At 40.1% G+C, this 26,795-nt stretch overlaps 3 protein-coding genes, 1 long non-coding RNA gene and 1 other non-coding gene across 11 annotated transcripts in view; 1 reads left to right on the top strand and 4 right to left on the bottom strand.

The window, feature by feature from the left end:
• kctd17 (potassium channel tetramerization domain containing 17) overlaps positions 1 to 12,213 on the bottom strand; it is a 32,086-nt gene extending 19,873 nt beyond the window's left edge. For 2 of the 5 annotated variants that reach the window (XM_034707402.1, XM_034707400.1), the window contains exon 1: positions 11,700 to 12,213. In XM_034707402.1, coding sequence (XP_034563293.1) covers positions 11,700 to 12,059 — 360 coding nt within the window. In that variant the 5' untranslated portion in view covers positions 12,060 to 12,213. The remainder of the gene's footprint in view (positions 1 to 11,699) is intronic. The other 3 variants (XM_034707404.1, XM_034707399.1, XM_034707403.1) reach the window with 3 other exon arrangements.
• On the bottom strand, positions 4,938 to 6,439 carry LOC117829743 (myb-like protein X). Its single transcript, XM_034707398.1, has 2 exons — positions 6,256 to 6,439; positions 4,938 to 6,153 (listed from the first exon to the last, which is right to left on the bottom strand). The coding sequence occupies exons 1-2, from the start codon at positions 6,362 to 6,364 to the stop codon at positions 5,000 to 5,002; spliced, it is 1,263 nt and encodes a 420-aa protein (XP_034563289.1). The 5' UTR covers positions 6,365 to 6,439; the 3' UTR covers positions 4,938 to 4,999.
• LOC117829746 lies at positions 11,708 to 12,539 on the top strand. The gene is made up of 2 exons (XR_004634681.1): positions 11,708 to 12,242; positions 12,401 to 12,539. It is a non-coding gene; the product is annotated as an uncharacterized LOC117829746 (long non-coding RNA).
• A 1,356-nt stretch (positions 12,540 to 13,895) lies between these two features.
• LOC117830259 (phospholipase B-like 1) lies at positions 13,896 to 26,553 on the bottom strand. 3 transcript variants are annotated; one of them, XM_034708298.1, is made up of 11 exons: positions 26,228 to 26,553; positions 25,467 to 25,686; positions 24,748 to 24,831; positions 24,232 to 24,373; positions 23,985 to 24,131; positions 21,955 to 22,099; positions 19,354 to 19,554; positions 17,003 to 17,143; positions 16,715 to 16,900; positions 16,506 to 16,612; positions 13,896 to 14,619 (listed from the first exon to the last, which is right to left on the bottom strand). In XM_034708298.1, the coding sequence occupies exons 1-11, from the start codon at positions 26,292 to 26,294 to the stop codon at positions 14,443 to 14,445; spliced, it is 1,617 nt and encodes a 538-aa protein (XP_034564189.1). In that variant the 5' UTR covers positions 26,295 to 26,553; the 3' UTR covers positions 13,896 to 14,442. The 3 variants fall into 3 exon arrangements, with proteins under 3 accessions (XP_034564189.1, XP_034564190.1, XP_034564191.1); XM_034708299.1 differs by lacking the exon at positions 26,228 to 26,553 and adding an exon at positions 25,308 to 25,366 and having other exon boundaries at positions 25,467 to 25,678; XM_034708300.1 differs by lacking the exon at positions 26,228 to 26,553 and having other exon boundaries at positions 25,454 to 25,541.
• trnar-ccu lies at positions 26,525 to 26,597 on the bottom strand. The gene has a single exon. It is a non-coding gene; the product is annotated as a tRNA-Arg (tRNA).
• Between the last annotated feature and the right edge of the window lie 198 nt (positions 26,598 to 26,795).

Genomic DNA, 26,795 nt, shown 5'->3' with positions numbered 1-26,795 from the left:
TGTGTCTTATTCTGTACAACTCATTATTCAGTCAGGGCTGAAAATGATTTTGTTTGAAAAACTTCATGCTGTCACCAGTTTCCATGATTAATCTACTTTAAATGTGTGATATAACTTTATTGCAGCCCCTCACTTCAACACACAGAGAACTGGGCGCCATGCATGCAGTCTGTATCCGTTACTTGACTGTAAAATGCAAAGCTGCACATGATGCTGCTGCTGTCAAAGATACACAAGCAAATGCTCAGTTCAGCAAGACAGATTTTAAGACCGTCTACTCCCACATATAGACCACTAACAGCACCATAGACTTCTACTTTGTCTGTGACAGTAGATGGGCTGTTGAGGCAGATTAAACATAACTTTAAACATCACCAGAAATGATTAATGACATCCAAGTTAATCATTTGCCTTGGTGAATAAAGTCGGTGAAGCAACTTGTCCCTGCGCCTGTACTCTCTTGCCTCGGAGAGCTGCTGTCAGAAGACCGGACAAGGGGAGGTCAAAGCAGGATGTAGATCTGATTTGAGCAGAAAGTAGTCTTAAAAACCCACATAATAAAAAGTATAATTGTATTATTGGAATAATAGTTCCAATTTATTGGAATAATAATTGTTCATTAGTACATCAAAACACAGTGCAGTTAACTATCATGTCTTTTTTCAAATTCCATTATGTATTGTAGAAAGGACAGCTATATCAGTTTTGGTGTAACAATTCATCCACTCCATCGATGTATCGATTCATATTCCTATATATTCCTATGATCCAACTACATCGATCTGTGCTCAGCAAGTTTGCCTTCCGGACGACATACATCGATCTAACATCGTTTTAAAAGGTAATAAATCGATTGTAACGATTCTAGGAAATAACGCATTGGGTTTTAGCATGGCAGACTTTATATGGGTGTGTTCTTTTTGCACATTTAATGATAAAGACGCTAAACGTTACTCAATTCAGGCTGCCTGTCTGTGACGTCATCGCTACGCGCCAGCAGACAACCAAACATAGCATGGTGGATGGCGAGAAGAAGCCGGCGAGCGAGAAATGATCAAGCAACCACTACGGTCCAGCGTGTGGAAACACTTTGGCTTTTGCAAAGATGGAGATGTTCTAAATAAGTCGCTCACTGTTTGTAGGATATGTAAAGGTCAAGTAAAGAACCACTACACAACAAATCTGTCCAACCACTTACTAAGGCGCCATGGGATTTCACATAACGCCGACCGTCCAGGCACCTCTTGCAGCATTTCTGCTGCAGCAGCAGTGCAAGGTAACATCAGCTCCGCAGAAGCCTCAGGCCTCGCCAGCATGTTTAGTCAGAGACTAGGCCAAAACTTGGCTCAGGCCAAAAAAACATCATGGCAACAATTGCCAAGTTTATCTCTGCAAAGACATGCAACCCTACAGTGTGAATCTAGGACTGTCTAGTATCACAGTATTTATTTCAGGGTCACACTGGTTGAATTTTGACTGTTACTGAAGTTACTGAATCGATTTCAAGTCACTGAACCGTTTCGGATCGTATCGTTCTAAATGAACCAATATCGTCCTTTAGTCATATCGGCAACCACGAATCATGATACAAATCGAATCTTTGTTAAAAAAGAATCGTTACATCCCTAGCCTTATATTTAATTAAAATCCCTTTTTATTTCAGGTTCCTGCTAATGTTTTATACTGGTCTTCTCAGAGCACATATCAAAAGATAAAGCCTGTTCAGGCTTGTGTTGGAATTTATGCCGACTCTCTGAGATGTGACAAAGACTGCCAAAGGGCTTTAGAGAAAAATCATCTGACAATCTATAACAAATATAAGCCTTCAAAACTCCCCTGCATGGCCTGAAATTCAAGTATGAGTCAGAACACTTTTAATCCCAAATCTGTGATAATCTGGTTATGTTGTGAGGGTTGCAACTAGCAGCCCTGTTACACCAGTAAGCTAGCATCAGTTAGCAGGGTCGAAGCTGAACTTGAACATAATACTATGAGCTTGAAACCCTGTGAGGTTATTGTGGGTCTTATTAGCTGCAGTAGTTAGCACTAGGTTTGGTTTAGCGCGGGGGCAGGGCAGATAAAGCTCAGGTAATCTCATTAAAACATACACACAGCCAGACAGCCTGTGTGTATGTGGGGTTTAAAACAGCTAAGAACACCCGAGCAGAAACACACCAACATCAGCGGATTACAGAGGGACTATGTCGGGGATAAAATCAGCTTCTCTCCGAGTGAGAGAAGAAACATACGGGCTGATCTGTTCCTGTGTGTGATCCACTTCAGACTGTCCTGTGTGGACTCAAAATCCTTCAGAGGCTGGTTTCAGTCCTATGTCTGTTCACTCACAGCACCCCTCAAGACACTTCAATACAGTATCTTTTAAAGGTTTGAAGTGAGCCAATGTTACAGCGAGGCTCAAATCAAGCAAGCAGTTCATCCTTTAGTACGGTGTACCCGAAGTTTGACTTTATGGTGTTCACATTCCTCTAATAGTGTGACAAGCTGAGGAGGAAACACTGTGTTTGTTGTGAAATGTTTCCTCTAAGCAGACAGATAAACCTTCATCTGTGTTGCATTTGGGAAGCTGTTTATTTGGTGAATCAGACAGATTTTTCTCCCTGGTTGACTATACATCCATCTGTTAAATCATTCACGCTCCTGTGCATTCACAGCTGCTCCGATCAGTGGGTACGACTGATCCAAACAAACATGGATTGTTTAATCACAAAGCTTCTGACAGTGAACCACTGAATAAAAAACACTTTTCACATTTCTACTGTTGTGACTTGAAGCTAGGGCTGGGTGATAAAACCACAACCATCATTATCATGATATAATGTTTCTTGATTGAAATATAAAAAATGGTCAATACAAATTCAATATATTTAAACTTGTAATTACACCACACAAACAATTCAAATGGAGTGGGTGCTGATGTGCCTAAAACGCTAGTTGCATTGTAAAGGTCTCATAAACTGATCTATCAAATATATGATACGCTTGGCGTTATAGGGTTAAATAAAACACCTCCCTCTATTTCAGAATTTCTCTTATCAATTGAAAATACAACATTTCAGTTGATATGTAAGGAAGCCCTAAAAAAACCATGATTAAATACAGTGGTCTTCTCTGGAGCCCTTTCAGAGGAAAATGCATGAAAAAGTGCCCTCTGGATGCTCATGTAGTTCATTATGTTATGTTGTTTAAAGGTGACATATCATGCAAAATCGACTTTTTAATGGTTCTCTACCTGAAATATGTGTCCCTGGCATGTCTACAAACCCCCCGAAAATGAAAAAAATCCATTCTGCCCCTGTTCTGATTTCTCCACCTTTCTGTAAATGTGTGCTGAAACGAGCCGTTTCAGTTTTCCGTGTTTTTCATACGTCACAACGACATCCGGTCTTTAACGGAAGCCAGAGCTCGGAGCTTGTTCAGCCCATAGACTGTATAAAATACAACTCAACTCCTCCTCTGTTTTTCATTACCTGCACACGTGAGCTAACAAGGAGCTTAGGAGGGAGGCATGCTAGTTGTAGGCTGTCTTAATAAACACAAAGGTCGGTTTACTCCCCATGTCTGTAGATTTGAAGATCAAGTGGATGATTTTTATTTTTCATGGTAAAGTGCTAGGGCTAGTTAGCATAGCCACATAGCCAGATGTTCGTTGCTGTAGCTGTGTACCAAGGCACATGTCGACATACTGACAAATAAAACAACAAGAAACACTAAATCTGTGACCAATCCTTCAGAAAGGTCCTGCTGCCTTTCTGGCAGAGGTCGGTTTACTCCCCACGTCTGCAGATTTGAAGATCTAGTGGATGATTTTTATTTTTCATGGAGAAGTGCTAGCACTACTTAGCATAGCCACATAGCTACAGGTTCGTTGCTGTGAACCAAGACACACGTCGACATACTGACAAATAAAACAACAAGAAACACTAAATCTGTGACCAATGGTTCAGAAAGGTCCTGCTACAGGCGCCTCTCCGTCAGGATCAGATTCTGGATCAAATTCAGAGGGTTGAAGTAACGCGGGTCTGTGAGCAGCCGTGTATATTCAGCCAACATGTAAACATTAGATCAACGTGCTGGAGAGCTGAGGCCACATCTACTTCCTGAGGGGGCGTGGTCAGAGAGAAAACAGACTGTTCTGAGGAAGACTGAAAAAGAGGGTTTTTCAGGCATGCCAAAATCTGATTCCAAAGTGTTTTACTGAGCATAAACTTTAAAGACATGTTTTGGGGACCTCTTAGACCAATATATATATTGATGAAAAAGAGCGTAATATGTCACCTTTAAATTATGTACTATAATCAACAATGTAGATATATCAAACTTGTTTATTTTTCTTCCTTTTTCATAATTCAAACTACAACAATTGGTCAGATAAATATTCACCATGATGCAGGAATGAAGTGTTAGCAGCTCAAAATGTTCTGGGGGATGACCTCTGACCCCCCTCTTGTTAATGCTGCCTCAATACAAATTCATCCTAAACTGTGGGCACCAGGGGTTTGAAAGGAGATGCGCTTTTTATGTTTCACCCCTGCACCTCGAACAACCTGAGTATGCCACTGTTTTTACCACAGTGTCAACAGGCAGAGGTAGAATGTGCTGGACTCCTCTCTGCTGATTGGTTAGATGAGTATAATCAGGTTGACCCCGGGGTCTCTCGACCAATCAGAATCAAGAATTGTCGGGTAAAAACTGGTGAAGATGATATTTCTGCTTTTCAAGACAACATGTAAATGTGCACTCAAATAATACTCTGAAGACTGATGATAAAACCTGAGTCTGGAGCAGCAGACATTAATATGCAGACAGCCGACATTTTGTTCTATTTTTCTTTTAAATGATATAACACTGTAATGAAAGTGACTCTTTGAAAAACCTCATTTGTTTGTTTAGTTTTATTTTAATTTTTTTTGTTTTACTAGTTGCATTTATGTGTGGGAACCAGAGTTACCCGGGGAAAACCCACACAGGAAGGGAAGGGTTATGGGGGGCGATGGGAGTGAAGAGTTGATGTAGGCTTCTGCTCCTTCTTCTTCCAGGACTTTGGCTTCCTCAAACCCAGAAGATGTCTGACCCTTTTCCAGAACGGTTTGGCTGGGGTCGCTGTCTCGGTGGCTGGAGTCGCTGTCTCACTGACTGGAGTCTCTATCTCAGTGGCTGGAGTCTCTGTCTCAGTGGCCGGAGACGCTGTCTCAGTGGCTGGAGTCGCTGTCTCACTGACTGGAGTCACTGTCTCAGTGTCTGGAGTCTCTGTCTCAGTGTCTGGAGTCTCTGTCTCAGTGGCTGGAGTCGCTGTCTCACTGACTGGAGTCTCTGTCTCAGTGGCTGGAGTCTCTGTCTCACTGACTGGAGTCTCTGTCTCACTGACTGGAGTCACTGCTTCAGGCTCTTCCTGGGGCGTGAGGGTCGTTGCGGTCTCAGTACTGTTGATCTCTGAGTCCTCTGGCTTATCCTGGACTTGGATGGCTAGTCCCTGCTGACTGACCTCTTCAGCCCACTGTTGGAGAGTAATGATCACGGCTTCATATTTTTTACTGAGCTCTATGTACGACTCTCTGAGGCTCTCGTGATCCTCTTGGAGAAGCACATTTTTTTGTTTTTCTAGCTGAAGCTCAGCGTTGAACTCCTCCTGTCTGATATTGTATTCCTCTTTCAGGTCGTCATATTTCTCTCGAATTTCTCTCAGAGAGTTGAGCTGATTGCTCAGCCCCTCTATAATCTTCAAGAAGTATTTTTTCTGGGAGATAATGGTCACTGTTGTTTTTCCTCTGAGGGCTTTCAGGTCAGTTTTTAACTTCCTGATGAGCCACTGGTCTTCCCTCTTCCTGTTTGCATTTGACTGGACTTGCTTCTTCAGCTGGTTTTGAAGGTTTACAGCCTGATTTCTTACAGTGACGACCTGTGTTTGGTACGTCTCACCGAGCTTCTGGTATGCAACTCTTAGAGCCTGATAGTGCTGTTGGAGGAGGATGTGGTTCTGTTTTGCTAGCTGGAGCTCAGCAATGAACGCTTCCTGGCTGGTTTTGATCTTCTCTTTCAGCTCCTCGTTCTCCTGGTCAAGACATTTCTTGAGGCTGAGTTCATGTTTCAGCTCCTCATTCTCCTGGTCAAGACATTTCTTGAGGCTGAGTTCATGTTTCAGCTTCTCATTCTCCTGGTCAAGACATTTCTTGAGGCTGAGTTCATGTTTCAGCTCCTCATTCTCCAGGTCAAGACATTTCTTGAGGCTGAGTTCATGTTTCAGCTCCTCATTCTCCTCCAAGAGATCCTCCTGCTTCTTGATGGCCTCTTCCTTCAGGATGTTGATCTCTGCCATCTCTTGTGTGAGGGTGTCCTGTTCAGCCATCAGGTTGTTGATAACATGGTCGTTCAGCACCCTGTCTTCCAGAGACCCGTGTGGCCCTGCAGCTGCAAACTCCTATATCAGTGTTTTCCAGGACTGTGCCTGACCATAGAAGAAAAAAAGAATCTTAACACGCTTAACTAAATATACTTTCAGGATGTAAGTAGAGAAAGAGCACGGGGACAATTTCTGCTGTACTTCTTGAAATACCTTTGTCCACCATGATCGAAGTACAACTGAACACTCCATGGCTGTGGTACGGTGTGAAAAATGTTGTTGTAATAACCTTTTTTGCAGTATCGCCCAGTCCTACTTGCAGCAGCAGAGCAATGATTCAACCAAAGAACGATGTCTCTGATGACCACAGCCACATAGGTACAGATTCCTGCTAAGCAGAATCTTCCATCAGCAAGTCTGGGCTGTAGAGATCGGCCAGAGGAGCTGAGGTACTGACAATCAGCCTCTTCCACTAACCTGAACACACACTTAACAAACCGACAGCAAGTCAAAAATCCCTTAGGTTGGTATGGTCTGAAGTGCAACAGCTTCTTGAGTCAGTTTGTGACAAACACTCGGTTATGGAAATCGCCAACTGGTGCACACAACACAGCAGGAACCTCATTTGTCAACAGAGCTGTTAGTCGTGGTATGATACCCCCTTTTATAGCATCAAATAACTGTTACTAAACTCCTCAAAGATAAAAACTTGGACATAAACCAGCATGATAAGAACTAACTGTACAGGCAGAAAGTATTGCTAGGAACAAATTATGTGACGTTAGTTTTATAGTTTAACCCACGTCTCATCTGTTAACCACGGCGGACGACAAGGTCAGACAATCTGCAGTGCCCCAAATGAACTTCACAGGGAGAAATGCAATGCAAGTTAAAAAAAAACGCAATACAGGAAACATACTGCGCATAATAAAAACTGCAACAAATGCACAAACGATGCAAACAAAACAAGTAGATGTTTTCTTTTTTTTCCGTTTGCAAAGTGATTCTGCTGTTACGTTTCTTTTCACTTTTTGCATGTGTTTTTTAATTTGCGCCCTTTCTGCCTTTGCAGGAAAGGAACAAAAACATTGCAGAAAAGCTTTGTATAATTGTAAGATCAATCGGCAAACCCTTTATAACAACTGGAAGCATGTCTCTCTTTCTGGTATGAATATTCTTTTATTTGGACTTGATGCTGTAGCCTTAATTGATGTATAAATACTCCCCTGGATGGGTGTGTTAGATGCCTGACAAAAAGCAGAGCTCTCTACCACTCCTTAAACATCATTTCCATAGGTTACATCAAACTGAGAGTTCGGAGTCTTAGGATGACAGCAGTGCCATGGAGACAAAAATTAAAACACTAAAATCAAGTCTCTCAAAATACTAGTTTGTGATTAGGAGCAGAAAAGACACACAGAGGGAGAGTAAACATGTGATAAGTATTCACTGTGAGTCAGCTGCTGAGTGAGGATGAGGAAAGGGTGGGCCAGGAAAGGTTTAAAAAAAAAGAAAAAGAAGGTGAGGGAAGGAAGAAGGACAGAGCTGTAGGTGTGTTTGTGCACATGTTACACAGTAAGAGTCTTAAAGCAGTGCTGAGGGAGCTCCAGTAAGGTTGCACTGAAGGTCACATGAGAATATTGTTTCCTCCCAAAAAGCCTGGCGCTGCAGCGGGGGAACAGTCGTGTCTAGTTTCTTGTAAAAACCTCCCAACTCCAAGTTTGGAGGTTGTTTTTGGCTCTGGCACAAGGAATACCTGCTCTCAGGCAGATTGTTTTCTTCTGCAAACACCAAGAAGCACTCCACTCTGTTAAACCCTTCAGGGGGAATGTGTGCGGATCAAACTAGAGCATGAGACTGAGATACAGTAATATACTGATGATGAGTTCTGTTCAGTTGTATATTATTGACACATCTTTCAGATATTTTGGTTTCATTTTGTAGCGGGTTTAAAAGCTTTGCATGAATATCAGTGTTGTGAGATTTTTTCTGATTTTAAACTGTTTCTCAGTAGATTTAAATGATCAATCCTCAATCCTGCAACGACTACTATTATCATTATCATTATTCCAATCAATAATCATGCATTTATGAAAATTATCGGTTCAAACTATTGGTGAAAATGACCGTCATAAGCTCCCAGGGCTCCAGGTGATGAGTTCAGTCCATAGACTGTATAAATAATAGACGTAGTATCTGTGATGTCACCCATCTCTTCCCGAAGCGCTATTTTGAGGCAGTGGGAGGCATATTAGATTATGTTGAAGTTAACCTAACTGCTGTCCAGCGAGTGTGATGTAAAGAGGCGGGCTTTGAGCCTCCTAGCCAACAGCTACAGTGTTCCCACCTGTCAGTCAAGTCAGCTGTGCCTCTCATAATGAAAAACTCATAATCTTAATATCTTCGAAATTGCTGCGTTACGAAAAGATTCACTCCTGGTACAAGTGTGTGCCGATCGAGAAATGAGCTATCCAGACTACACTCGTCTTTTGTACCAGGCTGTAAACATGTTTATTTCTGCTGTAAAGATCAGCTTTTTAAAATTTGCTTTTATGTGGTTTCTAGTACTTCCGGAGCCAGCCTTAAGCTGACACTCTAGGAACTGCAGTTTTTAACACTTCCACATTGGCTTCAGTTCTCGTGTCCAGGGGTTGCTGCTTGGTTCAGTCGTCTGATTTCATCTAGCCCATAGTTGAAAAACGTTGTCATATTCGATGAACAGTTGCAAAAGTGTAAGAACCAGAAAATATTGACATTTCAGGTGTCTGAAACGTGTTATTTCTCTGCCATTGTGGCTCAAAAAAAGACAACAATCCTAAATGACTATTGCTCTATGCAATCTTAAAAAAACCATGGGGTCCAATAATGACCAAATTATGTTTTTTCACGCCCCTTATGAGATTACTTATGTCATTAGTGGAGATTTATGGATATTCTGTTTCCTAAGGTTAATTTTCTCACAGTTTCTCACAGAGTGAACATTTTACAGAGGAGAGAATATCAGTTCACAGCCGTCAGCAGGCTTTGAGGAAGACATGCCCCCTAATACATCCATCGCACACATGCATATCAAAGGCAGCAGCTTAATAGAAAACTGCATCTTTCATGAGCAGCCCTTCCAGTGTGTTCAGAGACTGCGACATCCACAATACATCTCTCTCTCTTTCTGTTCTCCAACATGATGTCAGCTGCACTGCTCCTGACTGTGCAGCTCCCTGCAGAAGAGGAGGCACGTGTTCATCCATCTGACCCAAGCTATGTTCACACCATCAAATGATGCCGAGACACACACATTTACAGGAGGAGGACAAGAGAGTGGGAGAGCTCCATACTGCACATGCACAGTTTATCAGCTGGTAATTAGACAACTCTACGCCTACTGTGGAGTTGCAGGCGTGTATTTCCGGACCACGGCACAGTTGAAGTAAAAGGTTCTGGGAAGAGTACATTGATAATTTAGTTTCAGTATAATATAGTTAGTCCCTTCCTTTAAGGCTTCTGTGATGTCTTGTAAGATAAAAACGTCATTGAGCACTGTTCAGTAATATCGTTTGTCCATTCAGTCTCTAAAAGGTAAAGCACTGGCTCCCTTCATGCTCAGACCTGCTCACATATTTTAACCAATCCTTTTTAGTCTGGTTATAAAAAACAACTTTCATACCACACAGGGATTCAAAAACTTTAAATAAAGCTATAATCACCTTTCAGGGGGAACAATGTTATCATGAGCTGAGAGCACAGGGTAAACGGCAACGCACTGTTAAGGGCAAACATGGGCCACTACAGGAATGTTATAAAGGTTATTTTGGGCTTTTTACAAGCTGATCTGACAAATTAGGCTGACAGAGGGAAATGTTAGAGCACAATAAAGTCTACTCTGCACTACCAGCCTTCTGTAACATCCATGGATGTTAGGGATGTAACAATGGATTGCAAATCGGTAAAAAAATTGATACAAATAAGGGTGGATTAAAATCGATTCAACGTCATTTGTAACTGGATATTATTTTTAAACAGTAGAAGGCGATATCTTCATTAAATACTCCGATAAATAGATAATTGATCGTTAACATTTCCAAAGATCGATCAAGGAGAATACTTGAAATTTACATCCCTAATTCAAAGAGCTTTACCTTATTTGTTTTAATATTTAATACTTTAATTTGGAAATCGTTCACTTTACATTTCTTTATAACTGTTCTGAAATTTTCCAGCAAGGTATTGTTGTAGTCATTTTTAGTTTTTTTGCAAGGTGCTAAAAAAAAAGGTGTGCAGTGATTTTATTTGAGTTACAACACCTTAAAAATGAAAAATGATTACTTTGTTTACAGAGAAATATAAGAGAAAAATATATATTGCAACTGGCCATATCTGAGAATTGAAATAAAATAATTAGGGATGCACGATATTACCGGCACGCTAACTGTATTGGCTTAAAAATGAACTATCGGATATCGGCCAACATGCCGATGTCCGCCGATATAATCAACCGATAAAATAATGGTTTGCAGCACACATGTTGGTCTAATGTTTTAAGTTAAATTTGAATTTAAGCAGCAGTCTGTAAGGTACATGTAGCTGACTAATTTAGGCACATTTACTGTGAAAGAGAAACCATTTGTTTTAATTTAGGTTTAATTGCTGTACAGTTGCACTTTTCACATGTTCCCTGTGAACAGAGGTCAGGTTTACTTACTATGTCAAATGTGAAATTGGCCAAATTTGCCCTGGTTGTGGGGATTGTTATGATTGTCTCAGGGAGAGCATCATCCAAGTTTTAAGTAGGATGTATCTTTTTGTATGAATTGTGTTTGAAAGCGATTGTCATAAATAAATATGCAGTTTTAAATATTAAGTATGTTTCTTATTGTGCACAAGAAATGAATATTGCATAACAAATGTGATAAGAGTACCACCATAATACTCTGTAATTAGGTGTGCGGAAAAAAATATCGGTTTTGGTAATCGGCTAAATTAGTTGTAAAATATCGGCAAAAAAAACAATATCGTGAATCCCTAAAAATAATATTTAAATTTTGAGTTCAGTCCAGTTTTCTTGAAAAGACGTTAGAGAATCGTGAGTGAATCGTATCGTGAACCAAGAATCGGGATTCGAATCGAATCGTGGGTTGAGTGTATCGTTACATCCCTAATGGATGTACACTGAACACCAAATGATGGCTAATTAAAAAGAGAACTTTCAGTAGCTGTAGAAACACTGACGCATGACTCCAGTGAACTAAGTGGATTGTAGTTTCAGCTCCATGTTTACTGCAGCAGAAGGTTGTTATAACCACAGAATGAATACATCAGGTTAAAACAAAGTCCTGTTTAGACTCACTGTGTCTGAGTGGAGGTCCTGCTGTTGGCACAGTCGGTACAGGAATGAAGTTTGCTCTTTGAGGAGAGTCTGTCTGGTCGTGAGGAACACTGTGCCGCCGACGTTCAGCCGGACCCACTTCCCGTTGTTCCCCCCGGTGGGGTTGATGACCGAGCCGTTCCCGATGCCCTGCGACGCCGTCCCCCCGGGTTCCGCCGAACTAGCTGTAGCGGAGGTCGCGGTATCTCCCGCCTCACTGTCTTTGTTGTTGTTGTTATTATTGTTGTTGTTGTTGCTGTTGTGGTGCTGTCGGGAGCCGGGGTGCGGCGACAGACCAGCGACGTCCGCCGGTTCCCGCTGCTCGTCCGCGGTCGTTGCCATTTGAAACTAGCCGATGGACACGAGGTGAGACGGGCGAGGGCGTCCGTCCGTGTCTGTTGATATCTGGCTCCTTCTCTCCGTTACCCACCGGGCACGCTCCGCCCCAAACCCGGGCAAACCAACTCAGAGAGCTGCCAAAGCTACAGGAAGTTACCTATTGTACATCCTGGATACACTTTCAAAGTAAAAGCTGTTTATGATTGTATCAAATGTCAACATGAAACTTAAAACGAAGAGTAACTGGTCAGATATAAAAGACAAAACATGAGTGAATTACATTTCTTATATATATATTAGTTTATGATAAAATGTCTCCGTGTGTGTCTCTCTCTCTATATCAGGAGTGTCAAACATGCACCCCGAGGGCCAAAACCGGCCTGCCAGAGGTTCCCATCCAGCCCACAGAACGACTTTACAAAGTGAAAAAATTACAGAGAAGATATTGACTGCAATTTTTTAATAAAAGTAACTGCTATTTCAGGTTTTTCCTCTGGGGGCCCCATAGAATCATAGTGCTGACGGAGCACCCTTAACTGCGCTCCGGGATTTTTTTTTTCAAAGTGAGAAAATAGATGACTTTCTTTTTGCATAATCCGGTTGAGATTCATAAAGACTTTTTAGAGCACTATAAGATGATCCACTAACTACTAACACTAGCACTACACCCCTGCATACAACACTGTCTAGCAAGGAAACTGTTCATAGTGGAGCTGAGGGGTCCAAAATAATCAACTTTACCTTGTTCTTTATTATAATCTCTGTTCTTCTGCAGAAAACATTACACTCAGTGACAGGTGAATGGGTAACCTGTGTGTTTGGTGTGTTTGCAGAAGGTTTCAGGGCTTATAGAGTAAAATATTCAGCCAACTATGAAACTCATCATGGCAAAAAAAAAACCAGCTGTTTTTGTAGAAAGATAGTTCATTAATTGTGAACATTTTCAGAATGTACTTGTACTTTTTTGCACTTAAACAAAGGGAAAAATGTAGAGTTGTCGTTATTTATAGGTTATTATGTTATGATTTTACTGGTCCAGCCCACTTCAGATCAATTTGGGCTGTATGTGGCCCCTGAGCTGAAATGAGTTTGACACCCCTGCTCTATATTATATTTGTCCTCCAAGGCTTCTTGCTTGAGGTATCATTTGCACTAGAGCTGCATCAAGAATCAGGGCTGATACTTATAACCAATGTTTAAAATCACAATCAAGCAAACACCTGTGTCTTCTTCTGCACATCAAAAAAAATTTCTTTGTGCCATATCTTTGAATCAGCAGTTAGGTGTACCAGGAAATAATGGACCAGTTACTCACATCTGTGCAAGGCACATTATTTGCTGATGGTCCAAAGTCTGTCAACAGAGAAAATATTTTATCAATAATTTTGCAAGAAATATTCCCATTACACAGCCCACTAGCTCCAATAGGCCTATATACAGGGCTTTAAGTTAAAACATGATTTGAGAAAATGCGTACAAACCCAGACTATCTACTATCAATTGAGTATGAATATGTGCGGTGCTTCAAAAACCATAGGCCATGATTTATAGAAAATAGTAGAGGGGCTGTTTTTTAATCCAATAATACGTTCTACAATATCTTTTTAAGTGTTTTATTTTGAAGTTAAGGGTTTTAATCTGTATCCAGTACTTTGGATTACTAATTTCTGTCCTATCGAAAAAGTTTGAGCTTCAACCTTTTATTTTGAAGGGAAACAGTGTAGGATGTCTGGTTGTCTACCTCACCTTGACAAAGATAATAAAAACTGGGTCTTGTAGTTTTTTAAATTGCACTAAATACAGACAAACAAAAATCACATTTTACAACATATACACTTTATTGTCCTTGATATTTACATTACAGCAAACATGTAATTCCATCTCTTTGTAAACCTGAGTAAACATTGCACAGTCCTTTTATTGCATTTATCTGATGTATAAAATAAAACACTTTAAAGAATAAACTTTTCCACAGTTTGAAAACACAGCTTAGAAGTCAACAATAATTATGTTAAGTAAGTTAAACATAGTGCTGCAACTATTGGGTGGATTCTCAGAAAATAGAACAGCTTTGATTCTAATAAGAGTATTTCATTGAATAAATGCTGGTTTTATAATAAAGTAAAGGGTTAAAAATGCATTTTAGGGAGGTGTTCCAATGAATTAGTAAATAGCTTATTAAAACAAAAGGGTTACATTTTAAACCAGATTGACGTTAATGAGCTAAAAGGGAAATTAGATTACCATAAAGATTTAATGGACTACGTATTACAGGATGAGATTTACCTCAGTCACACTGTTCCATGTCTGCAAACTTCTGATTGGAGCAAGAAAGCATGACTGTTTCTTCCTGGACGGGTGGGTGGTGTCCTCTGTCCCTGTGCTCTCATGGATGATGCAGTGTGGGCCTCATGGTGATGAAGGGAAAGTTGTAGGTATGTGGGAGACCCTGGTGACTTGAGAGGTTGAAGGATTGCCATGAGAACGGACGCAGGCCCCCCTGTGTTGTTGGGCCGTTTATTGCCTCAGCAACCAGCTGGACAGCCATCTGGTAGTCAGTCACCTGCATCATGAGACAAAAATGGTTAAAGATGTCACAAAGGAGGGGGTGAGCAACAGGAAGAAAATAGTGTAATTTAATTTGGCCTCTCAATAGAGATTGTGCACGTCAATAAATACATTTCTGCTACCCTGCATGAAGTTGAGTGATTCTGAGAATCAATGTAATGTGTGAGTGCAACCTAATCTGAGTCCCTTGACATTTTGAAACAGGTGATCATATTTAAGTTGACCTTTTAAAGCCAAACAAAAATGATTTGGCGTTTTACCTCAGTTTGTATTTTGTGTTGAGTGTAAAAAAGTTTTTACAAGAACACTATTATTCCCAGTTCAGTAGCTCTGAGCAAGTTTTGATTGAATATAATGATGTTTGTTAATACACCACAAACAAATTATTTCTGGTCTTAGATAGCACTAACATTTTGTGAAGTAGTCACGCCCCCAGATGATGATTCCAAATGTCTTTTGGAATCACTAACGTCACATCCAATAAAGTCCTTGAGTTTGAATTTCAATCTTTTAACGTATTGGTTGGAGCAATGCCTTACTAAACACGTAACAATTCCATTAGCCTGATCTGTGTTTTGTGCTCAGTGCTGATAAGCCATCGTTGGCATGCTAAAGTGCTTAAGTGAGCAATACTATTGCTTGTTGAGACACTCTTGCTGTTTATTTATTTCATAATGACACATCCCATGGTCTGTACGCTTACCTTACCTAAATACACTGTGTTAGCTGCTGAAGGGTAGGACTACCTCTACGGCAATTATTGTGTCAGCCTGATAATGTTCAGCATTTGTTGCTCAAAATTATGTCAAACGGGATGCAAAAATATTGAAAATTCCCAATATATCAGTGTGCTTGAAAAAGTCAAGTGGACTCAAACATCATAGTCCGGATTAGCTGATCTGTGCACTGCAGGCAGAAGAACATGGACGCGTTGCATCAGAGATAAGTGCAACAACAAACAGGCTTTCTGAGGGCAAAGAAAGCCCTGAAATATTTCTAAATAGGGCCTACACTTCCGCTGACATTATTGAGTGGGTTTCTTAAAGCTAGTAGCTAAATTACATGGTAGACTACATCTGCAGTAGTTGATAGCTCAAATTCCAATCTAGTTATCTGGCCAGCTTCTCAACAAAGGGCTAGAGCTTACCGGCACCCCCTGTAATACACTTATTTTTGAAAAATACGACAAACAAGCCCACTTCAAAAAAAATGCTTCTTTAAATATAGTCATATTTTAAGAATCACTTCTTTGCATGTTTAGCCATTTGAAAGGGGTTAACATACCTCACTAAAAGGTCAAACTTTGACATCAGCACTATATTTTAGCTCATTAAGTCCATGTGCATTTTTTGCTGTTTCACCTTAACTGCTGGCTGCTGGTAATCAGACATGAACAGTGTTCCTGATGTAACTAACACACAGTCTAGTTGAAGCACAAATGAGATCAGCAATGTTCATCTGATTTGTTGCCTTCATATCACTAATATGGTTTTATTTTTTATCACTACATTAGTAAAATTGTTGTAATTTTGCCCTTTTTGGAATTACTGACCACACAGTTGTTCAGTCATCTTATAAACAAGGAAGCTGTTGTTCATCTAGTATCACTGGTGAAAATTGTGAACATAATTACAGACATTGCATGTTAGCATAGTCACTGAAAGCAAGCGTCTGTTCTCATGTAGCTCAAAGCACCACCATGAAGCTTCAAAAAACTGCTAGCATGTTGTGGACTCAGGTTCTTGCTAATAAAAAGCAATAATTAAAAACACGGCAAAGCAAAATGGGTCAAAATAATAAATATAATTTACAGAAACTGTACAATTTAAAAAAAAATCTTGTAGTAAACTTAATTCATTCAATATGCTGATGACATCCTACCTTGGTGTCATAACAACCCCCTGGTCGTGGTCTTCTTGGTCTCAGATCATTTCGGCAACAGATGGTTTTACATGGATGGCCCTTAGAGTAGCGGTCTCTCTTGTAGTCTGAAACAAAGCCAGTTTGACTTTTAGACTTGCTGCTTCAAACTATAATGTTCACTCAAAGATATAAAACATGAGCAATGAGAGATCAAATGTTAGACCTACTGTTGTATCTCATCATGTGTTTGAGGGTGTTCAGGTCAAACACCTTGGCCTGGTCCCTGCGGAGGATTTTGGCTCGCGGACAGAGGTCGTAGGAGAAGTCTTCGCCATATCTCTTCCACATCACTCCGTACCCGCTCAGGTTGTAGATTTCAACATGAAACGGTATATTGTAGGATGGCCAGTAACCTGCCAGATTTTACAGATATGAAAAATTACCATCTCAATTAACCAACCTGGATAAAACTTGAAAACCTATGAAACAAAACTGGAGGTGTGTTTTTGTCTTACCTCTGCGTAGAGCTTGAGTCTGATCTGAGTGCAACACCTTCCCAGGAATCTGCTCCACCACAGTCAGAGCTCCACTCCTGATACTGTGACCCAGAGCAACCCTACTCAGGTCCACCACCATGTACTGACTATTATATGTCCCTAAAATACAGACACAGCAAATCACATTTAATTGTTGTTTGACATGTAAAAAAGACTACATTTGTCATGCTGTGATCCTCCCTGTCAATACTCTGATTAATATGCCCTCCCAGACAGACAAAAAGGGGCTTTCTTACTTCTGGTTTATTTGCAGCTTTTTCTTCAAATTAATAGTGAAACTCATTGGCTGCATGACACAAAAAAGAGGGAATACTTGTGCATAAACTGAACTCCATGCTTTGTCTTGCTATCTGCTCCTGTACTGAGAAGAGTGGGCACTTAACTGACGTGTGATTTCAAAATAAAAGTACCATCACCCTTGAAACTAAACTACTTAAAATGCATGTGGAATAAAATACAAATGCAACTTGAATATTAGACTAAAAGATATTCTCTTTTTCAAATACAAGAAAATAAGTATTATAATTGGAACAATTATACTGATACTGAATTGCAACAAACTCTCTATCCAGAGGGAAGTTGGCATCAGGCTGGCAGAAATTAAATTCACACCACCAATAAGATTGTCCAAAATAATGCATTGGCATTAAAGGTTTTGATAAAGAGCATTTTAGCTTTAACCTACAGTTCCTTAGTCCATGGGTGTCATAGTTGGGGGAAAGTGGGACTGATTACTCAAGGCCCAAGTAGAGGGTGGAACCCAAAGTGGGTCTGAGATAACAATATAGTTTTTGTTTTTGTTTTTCTCTCCCGGGTCATGCACAGAATTCATCTGACCAAGGTCACATTAAGTTATATAATATTTATTCTAGCTGCATAATAAACATAATTCACAGTCTTGAAAGGGCCTGGAGGATGTGAAACTACTCGAAGACAAAAGGTTTACTTCTGGCTCTAGATACCGACTTGCACAGACAATGAATCCTGTACTTAACTCTAAAGAAATAAATGAAATAAAAACACAGGCTAAGGGAAATCAATGGCTCCTGCGTAAAGTCCCTGCAGGCCACCACAACAGTTTAGCAGGATGGAGAGTATGAAGCAAAGGCTGCTGGGTAATGAGAAGCCTGTCAGTCTTAAGCACACTCTGTCCTGTTCTCCCTTGCCCTCCCATAGCAACATGACGTGAAAGATCGAAGCAGCTGCTCAATTCATGCACACAACTGTTGTGTAATGATTAGGATGGTGTGTTTGGGAGCTCGCTAAGTCTCTATGGAAACTTTTCTTGTGAATTTTACATAGATTGAGTTTTTGTGCTTTTCTGTCACAGCTTTCTTTTGAAACGCAAATAGTAAAAGTTTAGAGGGATTGTTCATGGCATCATAAATAAGTTAGATCTTTATGAAATGCCCTGCCTGACATCCTGACTTTAACACTTAATATAGAAACACACCCAACCTCTCTAAAGCATTGTAGCCTAGTCATGATAAAAGAACGGGTCTCCAGTCTGCGGGATACAAGAGGTTAAAACAAGTTTTGAATGTAATCTGCTCCTCATTAAAGATACATGGTCATAAATTGGTCAGTGGACTTTTTTAAGTGCCAGATGCATGTGTAACACGGTCTGCCAGCCAAAAGGCATTAATGTTTCCCAGAGGATGAATCCTACTGACTTTAGCGTCATCCCCAAGGATGAAATATTTAAACGATGTTGACCCTTTGACTTTTTCCTCTGGCAGCATCAAAGTGGTGTTAAAGTGCTAGTTTGCTTTTGAAGGTCATATGAAGACAACCATGTAAATTTTATTCTGTTCCAAAACCACATTAAAACTCCTCACAGCTTTAAATGAGTCAATGAGATGTCCTGAGTACTTTTTCCTGTTTTCATAAGAGTCCAGCCATATTAAAGGTGATAATGCTGAAAAGTCCTAGTTCTACTTACACCATGGAGTTTGATCTGTTTCAGCGATGACTGACAGTTTGTTTTTGAGGAGTTTTATGCAAACGCTATTTTGTAGCCACCATTTAATATCTACAATCAAATCTTCAATGGTAAGACAAAAAGGACAGTTTAAACTAGACAGTGAAAAAGAATGTTAAGTAGAAACACATAACTTTTACAACAAAAAAACAGTATGGTCAGTATTCAACTTCTATACAGTCTCTACTAGAGAGGCTAATGTTTACTGGACACTCAGAGATCACAGCCCATCTGTTCTTCTTTGGTTTTAATATTATGGGAGCAAGTCCTCATTATATTATATGAGGAAAGCAGAAAGAACGATTCAGATTCATCAAAAAGTTTTCACCTGAATTGTATTTGGAGAAGATCTGCGCCCACTCCTCTCCGCTGTGTGCCAGGCTGTTGGCCAGACGGACTCTCTGCCAGGCCAGCAGGCTGTGAGGGCTGAACTGGGAGAGCAGAGTGACGTTGAAGACATCTATGGACGTCTGAGTCATCAGCAAGCCGCTCCCAAGAAGGTAGAAGTCATCCAAAGACATGAGGAATCCTGGAGGAAGAGGAGGGTGAATCAGTGGTTATAGACAGGAGAGAGGGGTGTTTCAGGACAAGAATCAAAGACAAAAGTTTAAAAAATGGACAAGTTAACAGAGTTGCAATGACTCCATTTCCTATCTTCATCTGTAGCTAGTATAGAGATTACATTACTTTTAATGGGCAGTGGAACAAACCATTACTGAAGTTATCTGCATGTTGTGTCAGTTGCCATTACTGGTTATTTGCAGATGTATATTTTCTAAGTAATTAGAAACCATCTTTTTTTATTTTATTGGGTTGTTATGCCTTTATTTGGAGGATAGGGCAGTGGATTGAGTAGGAAACTGGCTGAGAATGGGTAATAACATGTGGTAGAGGGCCGCAGGTTGGAGTCCAACCCGAGCTGCCTGCTTCAAGGACTATAGCCTCTGCAGATGGGGCTTGTGATATAACCACAAGACCAAACAGGAGCCCTATAACAAACAATCATGTTTAATTTCACTCTTGCTGTTCTCATGTCGTTTGTCAAATGCAGAAAGCTGTTGTTTTCGGCCAAAGGCTGAGATATACACACATACACTACCTGCTCAGCAGCAAATAGCAGAGAGATGCAGATAGCAACCAGCTGGAGAACTTTATGGAGCTAAAATGCAGAGTTGATGTTCACCACACAATTGTCCCTCTGTATGACTTTTAATGTTGCTCTGTGTAACTGTATGCTAAGATGTTTGTAAAAGTACAAAGTAAAAGCTAGCTTGGCTCAAATGTTGGACAGAGCAATGCTAGCTGTGTAATGTGACAGACTGCATGCTTTAGCTGTTTATTTACAGGAGGGAGTGATACCTGTCGTCATATTCAACTTTTGCAAGAAAAGAATTAGCAAATTTCCTTGAACATTAAAAAAATAGTACCCCAAGGTTTTGAACGTATTTATTCTAGAGAAAAACAGACTTTTACTACTATTTACTACTACTGCATTTTTATTATCAATGCAGCCATTGCCCCCATCTCGCTACTTTTATGGCCTGTGTCCACTGACGACATTTTGTGTGCTGGCAGTGCCAATTTACTGTACAACTGATGCAGTTCATCTTCTGTAACTCAAATCTGCCCTTAACATCTGCTGTTTTTTGTTGTTGCATTCACATTTCTCTCAGTTCTCAGTTGAAAATAAGATAGTACCAACTTTTGGTACCATGGGATCATCAATGTCAATTCACCATCACCAACCAATCAAAATCAAAAAGGGAGGGTCTTTTGATATCAACTTGTTCAGCAATGGCAGAGGTTTGTACAGAGGAGAAACTAACTATCCTTTCCAGGTTTAGAGCTGATGCAAATGTCATGAATTGATATCAACTATTTCATACTTCCTTGTAAAATTTCATTAAATAAAAAATAAATATGAGAGTATGAAGCATACATAGCATTTTAAAAGGGGCCAGATGGTAACTACAAAGGGATGCTTTAGTGCAACAGGACATCAGATAACTGTATGTGCCGGTGAGAAACATTCCCAAAATTGAGGTTGTGGGCTCTGTGAGGACAAAAAAATGCTGTTAGTGGACACAGGCCCTTACTGTTTCAGCTGCTGGTTTAATATAACTGAGTACAAGTAGAAGAACTGCTTATGCTTCTTTCAATGTCCTTCATATTACCATTACACTAGAATACTACTGCTACTATAATAAGTACTTACTCTGCTGATGCTGCTATTAAAAATGAATATACTGCTGCTGCTATCAATAATATAAGAACCATAGGCAGTGGAATTTTTCCACCAGCCCTACATCTTTTTTTACATAAAGTATTTATATTTCATCTTTTTCTGTTGTGTTAGCCCTGATTCATGCTTCACACTGTGTGAGAGAAAGCAGCTTGAGAAGGCTGCAGCGGTCACACACCACCTACAGTGGCAAGACTGTACTTCCCCTCTTCATTTTAATAAGGTGAAGCAATGTCTTCAGCCTGCTGGACTCTAAAAATAGTGCTTCTTAAAACTTGTTCTGATAGCAATAGACCCTTTAAGAGGATTTTTATAGTCTAGACCACTCTGCAAATCTCTTCTCATAAAATTACTGGGCCCCCCAGACTTTACAGAGAGGGACTACATTTCATTGTGAGTCTGTTTTTGATGAAGACACGCTGCCATGGATGTTTGCTTCGCACTGACTAAGCTTTGTGCTTAACAGAAGAATTACTTTCCGTAAAGGATGTTCATTAAAGATTTGGGTTAAGTCCTTGATGTCATGTTTATATTTTCCAAGATGAAAATGAAACCATGTGGATTAACGACAAGCTGTTCACCTCGGCTCAGGGCTTTCAACAGAAATCTGTGCTTTGCTGTTCCATGGGTTGACACACTACAATTCAGGTTTCTTTACTTATGCTGTGTGAGTGTGCTAATGTGTACCAGGGTAGCTGCTGAACGACATCTTTCCATTGGCAAAGGGTGTGTCAGACACCTTGAAGTCCCAGTGTTTATAGATGCGCATGGTGGCTGCATATGTGTACCAGCTCGAGTGTCCAAACAGCAGGTTCTCAAAGCCAGGAAGCACCTTAGGCACAAGAGGAGAGAGAGGGGGGCTGTGATGAGGGATGTTTACGTACATGTTGTGCCTGTTATTGAAAAGGAATAAGAAATCTATTGTGTTCTCATCTGTACTCTGTGTTTAGTGCCAATAAGCAAATGTTGGCATGCTAAAATGCTAAAAAAAATATGTTAAACATAGTACACATTAAACAACAGAAACGCATTTGTAATCTAAGCTTGCTGCATTCTATAATTAGCACTCAAATCAAAGCATAATTTCAGCCAACAGGGTTGCTAGCATAATTGTATGTTCAGACAATCATGAAGCTAATTGAAAAGAATCTAGATCAGGTTGGTCTTTTATAAATGGACTTAACTTAAATGAAAAGTATTGGAAATGTAAAACATCAACAATAGCAAAGTCATTGTCAGCTAGTTGATACGCTAGTGACAGCATTTCATTCCTTTTAGTCTAACAGGGCTGTTAGCTGTTCCATTGACATTTTTATTAACTATCTTCATTTTTTACTTCTTTTGAGTAAACTTAACTAAGATGGTAAACAAGGTCAACTCAGCATTGGGAATAGCATTTTTAGTCAATGCTAGATGCTAGTGTTGTAGTACTTGAGACCGGTCTTGGTCTCAGGACTTGTCTCAAGGCCGCTTATTTAAGGTCTTGGCCTCGGAATCGAAAGCATTTTTACTCTGTCTTGTCTCGGTCTCGGACTTGGCGGACTCCGTAATTCATATCAAGACCGGTCGAGACCATCACTGATGCACTCTGTGCCCTTGTCATTACTGTGATAAGAGAAAAAACTAAACTGAAGGAGTCAAAAGAAAGGCAACAAAGACAAAACCAAACCTTGTTTGTTGCTGTCAATTGTATCCAGAGCAAACTTAAATCAAATAAACAGAAGTCTTTTATTTTGTTAACTCTCATGATGATTTTTCATTGATATATATGGTCTTGGTCTTGTCTCGGTCTTGCCCTGCCTTGGTCTTGGTCTTGACTTGGTCTCGATCTCTAAATGTCTTGGTCTTGTCTTGGTCTTGGTGCACTCTGGTCTCGGACATGTCTTGGTCTCAGTCAATGTGGTTTTGCCACTACTAGATGCTGCACTAACATTAGCATGAAGATCTAAGTCGATTTAACCTAAAAGAGTCGCTAAAGTAGTTGTAGGTTTTCAGTTGTGTACTTAAATAACCTGAAACATCTTATTTTTTGACTCTTCTGCATTCACTGAAGTTGGATGGTCATTAACACCAACCGTAGTATTGTTATGAAAGCTTGTTGCCATGCTAGCACTAGCATTTAGCACTACGTACAATTTAAGACTTCCAGAGCAGGCTGCATGGTTGTTGATTCTCAGTCATACTTGCAATTATCAAGCAGAAAGTCTGGATTAGTATTAGGTTGCTATATTTGGCCAACCAGATAATCCCACACATTCACATTTTGATGTTGAAGCAGATGAAACCAATTGTTGATGAGGTAAACGTAAAATTTTAGCTACATTTTCATTAAGCAGACACACACTCTTCTCAAAAAGCAGGGTACAAGAAGGAAACAAAAGTAAATTGTAAGAAGAATCAAAAGAGTCATTAATGCTTCTGTGACAACTAAGATATGAAAAAAATAAAATGTAGGTCTATTATTTAAAACTGTGACAGGAATCCTCATTGTATTGCCTTGCTGTGGCCCCTCTTCCATTTGCACTTAGTCTTAGTTTTCTGAATGGGTGTTGGTGGACAGGAAACTATTCTCCTCTAATGGCCTCTAACACTGTTTACTGACACCCTTAAAAAGAGGAAAGCCCCATGCACGAAGACCCACAATAAAACTAATTAGGCCTACTTTCAGACCTCCCAAGTGCTCCCTCATAGCTTGAGCCAAATGAGCTTGGCCTAACCTTAATGAGAGCAGTGCAGTGGCCCATTCCTGGAATCCTGAAAGCCCCGCCGCCTGTGGAGGAGTTGGAGCGAGGTGTCAGAGCTGGGACAAGATCCAGGAGGTCGCCGACACCATTCAGAAACTGAAGTGCAAATGCTGATAGAGGCTGGGGATGTAGGAGAGAGCAAGTGTCAGGGATGAATGTTATGATGTATGTAGTGACAACTTTCTCACCAACGCAGAAAGTCACGCCTACACCAACACACCTCTCTGTGTTTGCTTTTGGCCCACTGTGCGGCCCCGGCATGGAGTCCGTCCAGCTGGGCTAGGATCAGTCCCAGATGCTTCCACAAGGGGTCACTGGCTCTCCTCAGTTTCACCTGCTCTCTGGCCCACTGGTCCTGTTTGCTGTGGATCATTCAGAGGTCAGAGACAGGGTCCCACTACATGTATTTTATTGCTTTTCAGATCTACCGCATGCTTACGCTGAGCATCTATTTTCATGATGCAACTATCGCTGCAGGCATAAATGTAACTTTTGCATTTAATCAAGACTTTTCTCTGACAGATGTGAGAACATACTGGTGATACTGGTATCTAAACAAAGAGATATCTTAAATCATGTGGAGAACATTCTTGAAAAGCCTATTAACTACAATATTCAGATAATTTCTCTTTAAATCAGGAGGGAATCATGTTTCAGTGGATAAAATTAAGCCAGTTTCAGCCAATACACAGAGGTTTAGGTTTAGCACAAAGTGTGAACCAAAGTAGAACTGTACCTTAAAAATCTTTTCAGGGGATTCAATACCTTCTCGTCCTTTATGAGTTGAGGGTACATGTTGTGGTAGTGATGGAACATTTGTCTGCAGATAAATAATAAAACTGGAAATTAGGAAATTTACAGAAGACTAACACTGTTATAAATTGTAATTAATATTTGGCGTAAAAAAAGTGCATTTAATCAAATACTTTTGATAAATTCCTCACTAATGATACTGTAGTAGTGTATTTCCATATTATGCAGCTCTATACTTCTCCTCATTTGAAGTAAATACTCTTCTAAGCTCTGACTTATATCAGCTATGCAGATTTCTCATTTCGGTCTATCAGAACTTTATTTAGTAGCACTCCTGCATGGAATTTTTAACTGATTGTGAAACAGTTTGAAATCAAAACCTACAAAAACAAACAAGATGTCAATAAAAAGACTGACATCTTCGAAAACTGGTATTTTAAGACTATTTAGTGGATGTCCTGACACACTCTGACTTCTGCAACTCTAAGGTAAATTGTTATACCCGATCAGCTTAAACAGAGACCTCAGTGTATGGAATAATACCTCTGTGCTTTAAGTACCTCCTGAAAGCAAGATACATTCTGCACTTTTTCTGGTTCAGACTGAAAATACAAGGTTAAGGGAATGATTAGTTTGTTAACATTTACAATACATTTTTTCACACAAACTTGTGTGATCCACCACAGCACCTGTGACACACACCCAGCAGTGAGATAGCCTTCCAGGTACCCGGCCAGGAAGAAGGTGGTCTCGTCTTGTTGTGCGACTCCATGACCGGCACTGATCTCCAAGACGCCCCATCCAGTGAGGAGCAGAGTGTCATTGAAGTAACCGTAGGCTCCCCCCGCTGTCTCCATCAACCCTTCCTTCACGATCACACTTTTCTGGGCAGCCTCCCAAAAAACGGTGGCCTCTTGAAGCTCTACCATTGTGGGAGGATAGATGGGGTTACAGGGTTGAGGTTGAATAACACACATTATGTAAAACAAGGTCATCAATAGAATGAACTGTAAGAAAAACAGCCTTTAAAATGTATTTTTTTTTTTTTAGATTATAAGTTGATTATATATTGAGACAAGCAGCAACTAACTTTTGAAAATGAATACAATTGATCAAGTGCAATATATTGTGGGTATTGACTGCACATACAATGAAACATTAAGGGGTTTTGCTCCTACTAAATATGAGCTAACAAATGACACTAAAGCGTTCAAAACTGTGGTTGATAATAATGATGTGCATGCCTCGGACAGTGCAATATTTGAAAATGGAAAAACAGCAGAATAACCAAAGCAATCAAATTTTAAATCCTATTGCTATGAGTGCAATCGTTAACTGTACACACTATTGTATCTTCAGTAGATTCTGATAAGTTAATCTTGCTTTTCAGCAGCAGTTTTTAAACGTAAAATGGATTCAAAATGTTTTTCCGTCATGGCCAATGATGCAGGATCGATACTCACGGTAAGTTTGCATTGGTGCAGCCAAGTATGTCAGCAATACGAAGAGTTTGACAGTGAGCTTCTCCATGTCAGCTGATATTTCCCTGCAATTCTACGTCTTTTACATATTAAGGCGGGCATCTGTCCTTATCACGGCTACTTGAGTTATGTGCGACGGTGATGACGCGTTAATATATTCAAGGGCTTAACGTGTTACAGCTTGCGTTTGCAGTTATTTCTAGTGCTTGAAGAATCTATCCAACTCATCAATTCAATCCACGCAACATTAAGTTTGTAAGCAGGAGAAAAAGAGGCAATCACCCCAGATGGGACTCGAACCCACAATCCCTGGCTTAGGAGGCCAGTGCCTTATCCATTAGGCCACTGGGGCTGCATGCAAACAAGGCGGGGCTAAAAATATTTTATTCAGTTATCTTGACATGAATACTTATTACAGTTGTATTGCTATAGTTCAGAAACCTGGTTTGTCTCTTTGATACATTTTCAAATGTAAATTTCTTTGTAAATAAAATGTGCAATGTCAACGTTAAAGGACCATAGCATGTGAAGCGATCACCATGGTGATATG

Source organism: Notolabrus celidotus, chromosome 18 (genome assembly GCF_009762535.1).
Source record: "Notolabrus celidotus isolate fNotCel1 chromosome 18, fNotCel1.pri, whole genome shotgun sequence".
Lineage (NCBI taxonomy): Eukaryota > Metazoa > Chordata > Actinopteri > Labriformes > Labridae > Notolabrus > Notolabrus celidotus.
This window is presented reverse-complemented; position numbering and strand designations above follow the sequence as displayed.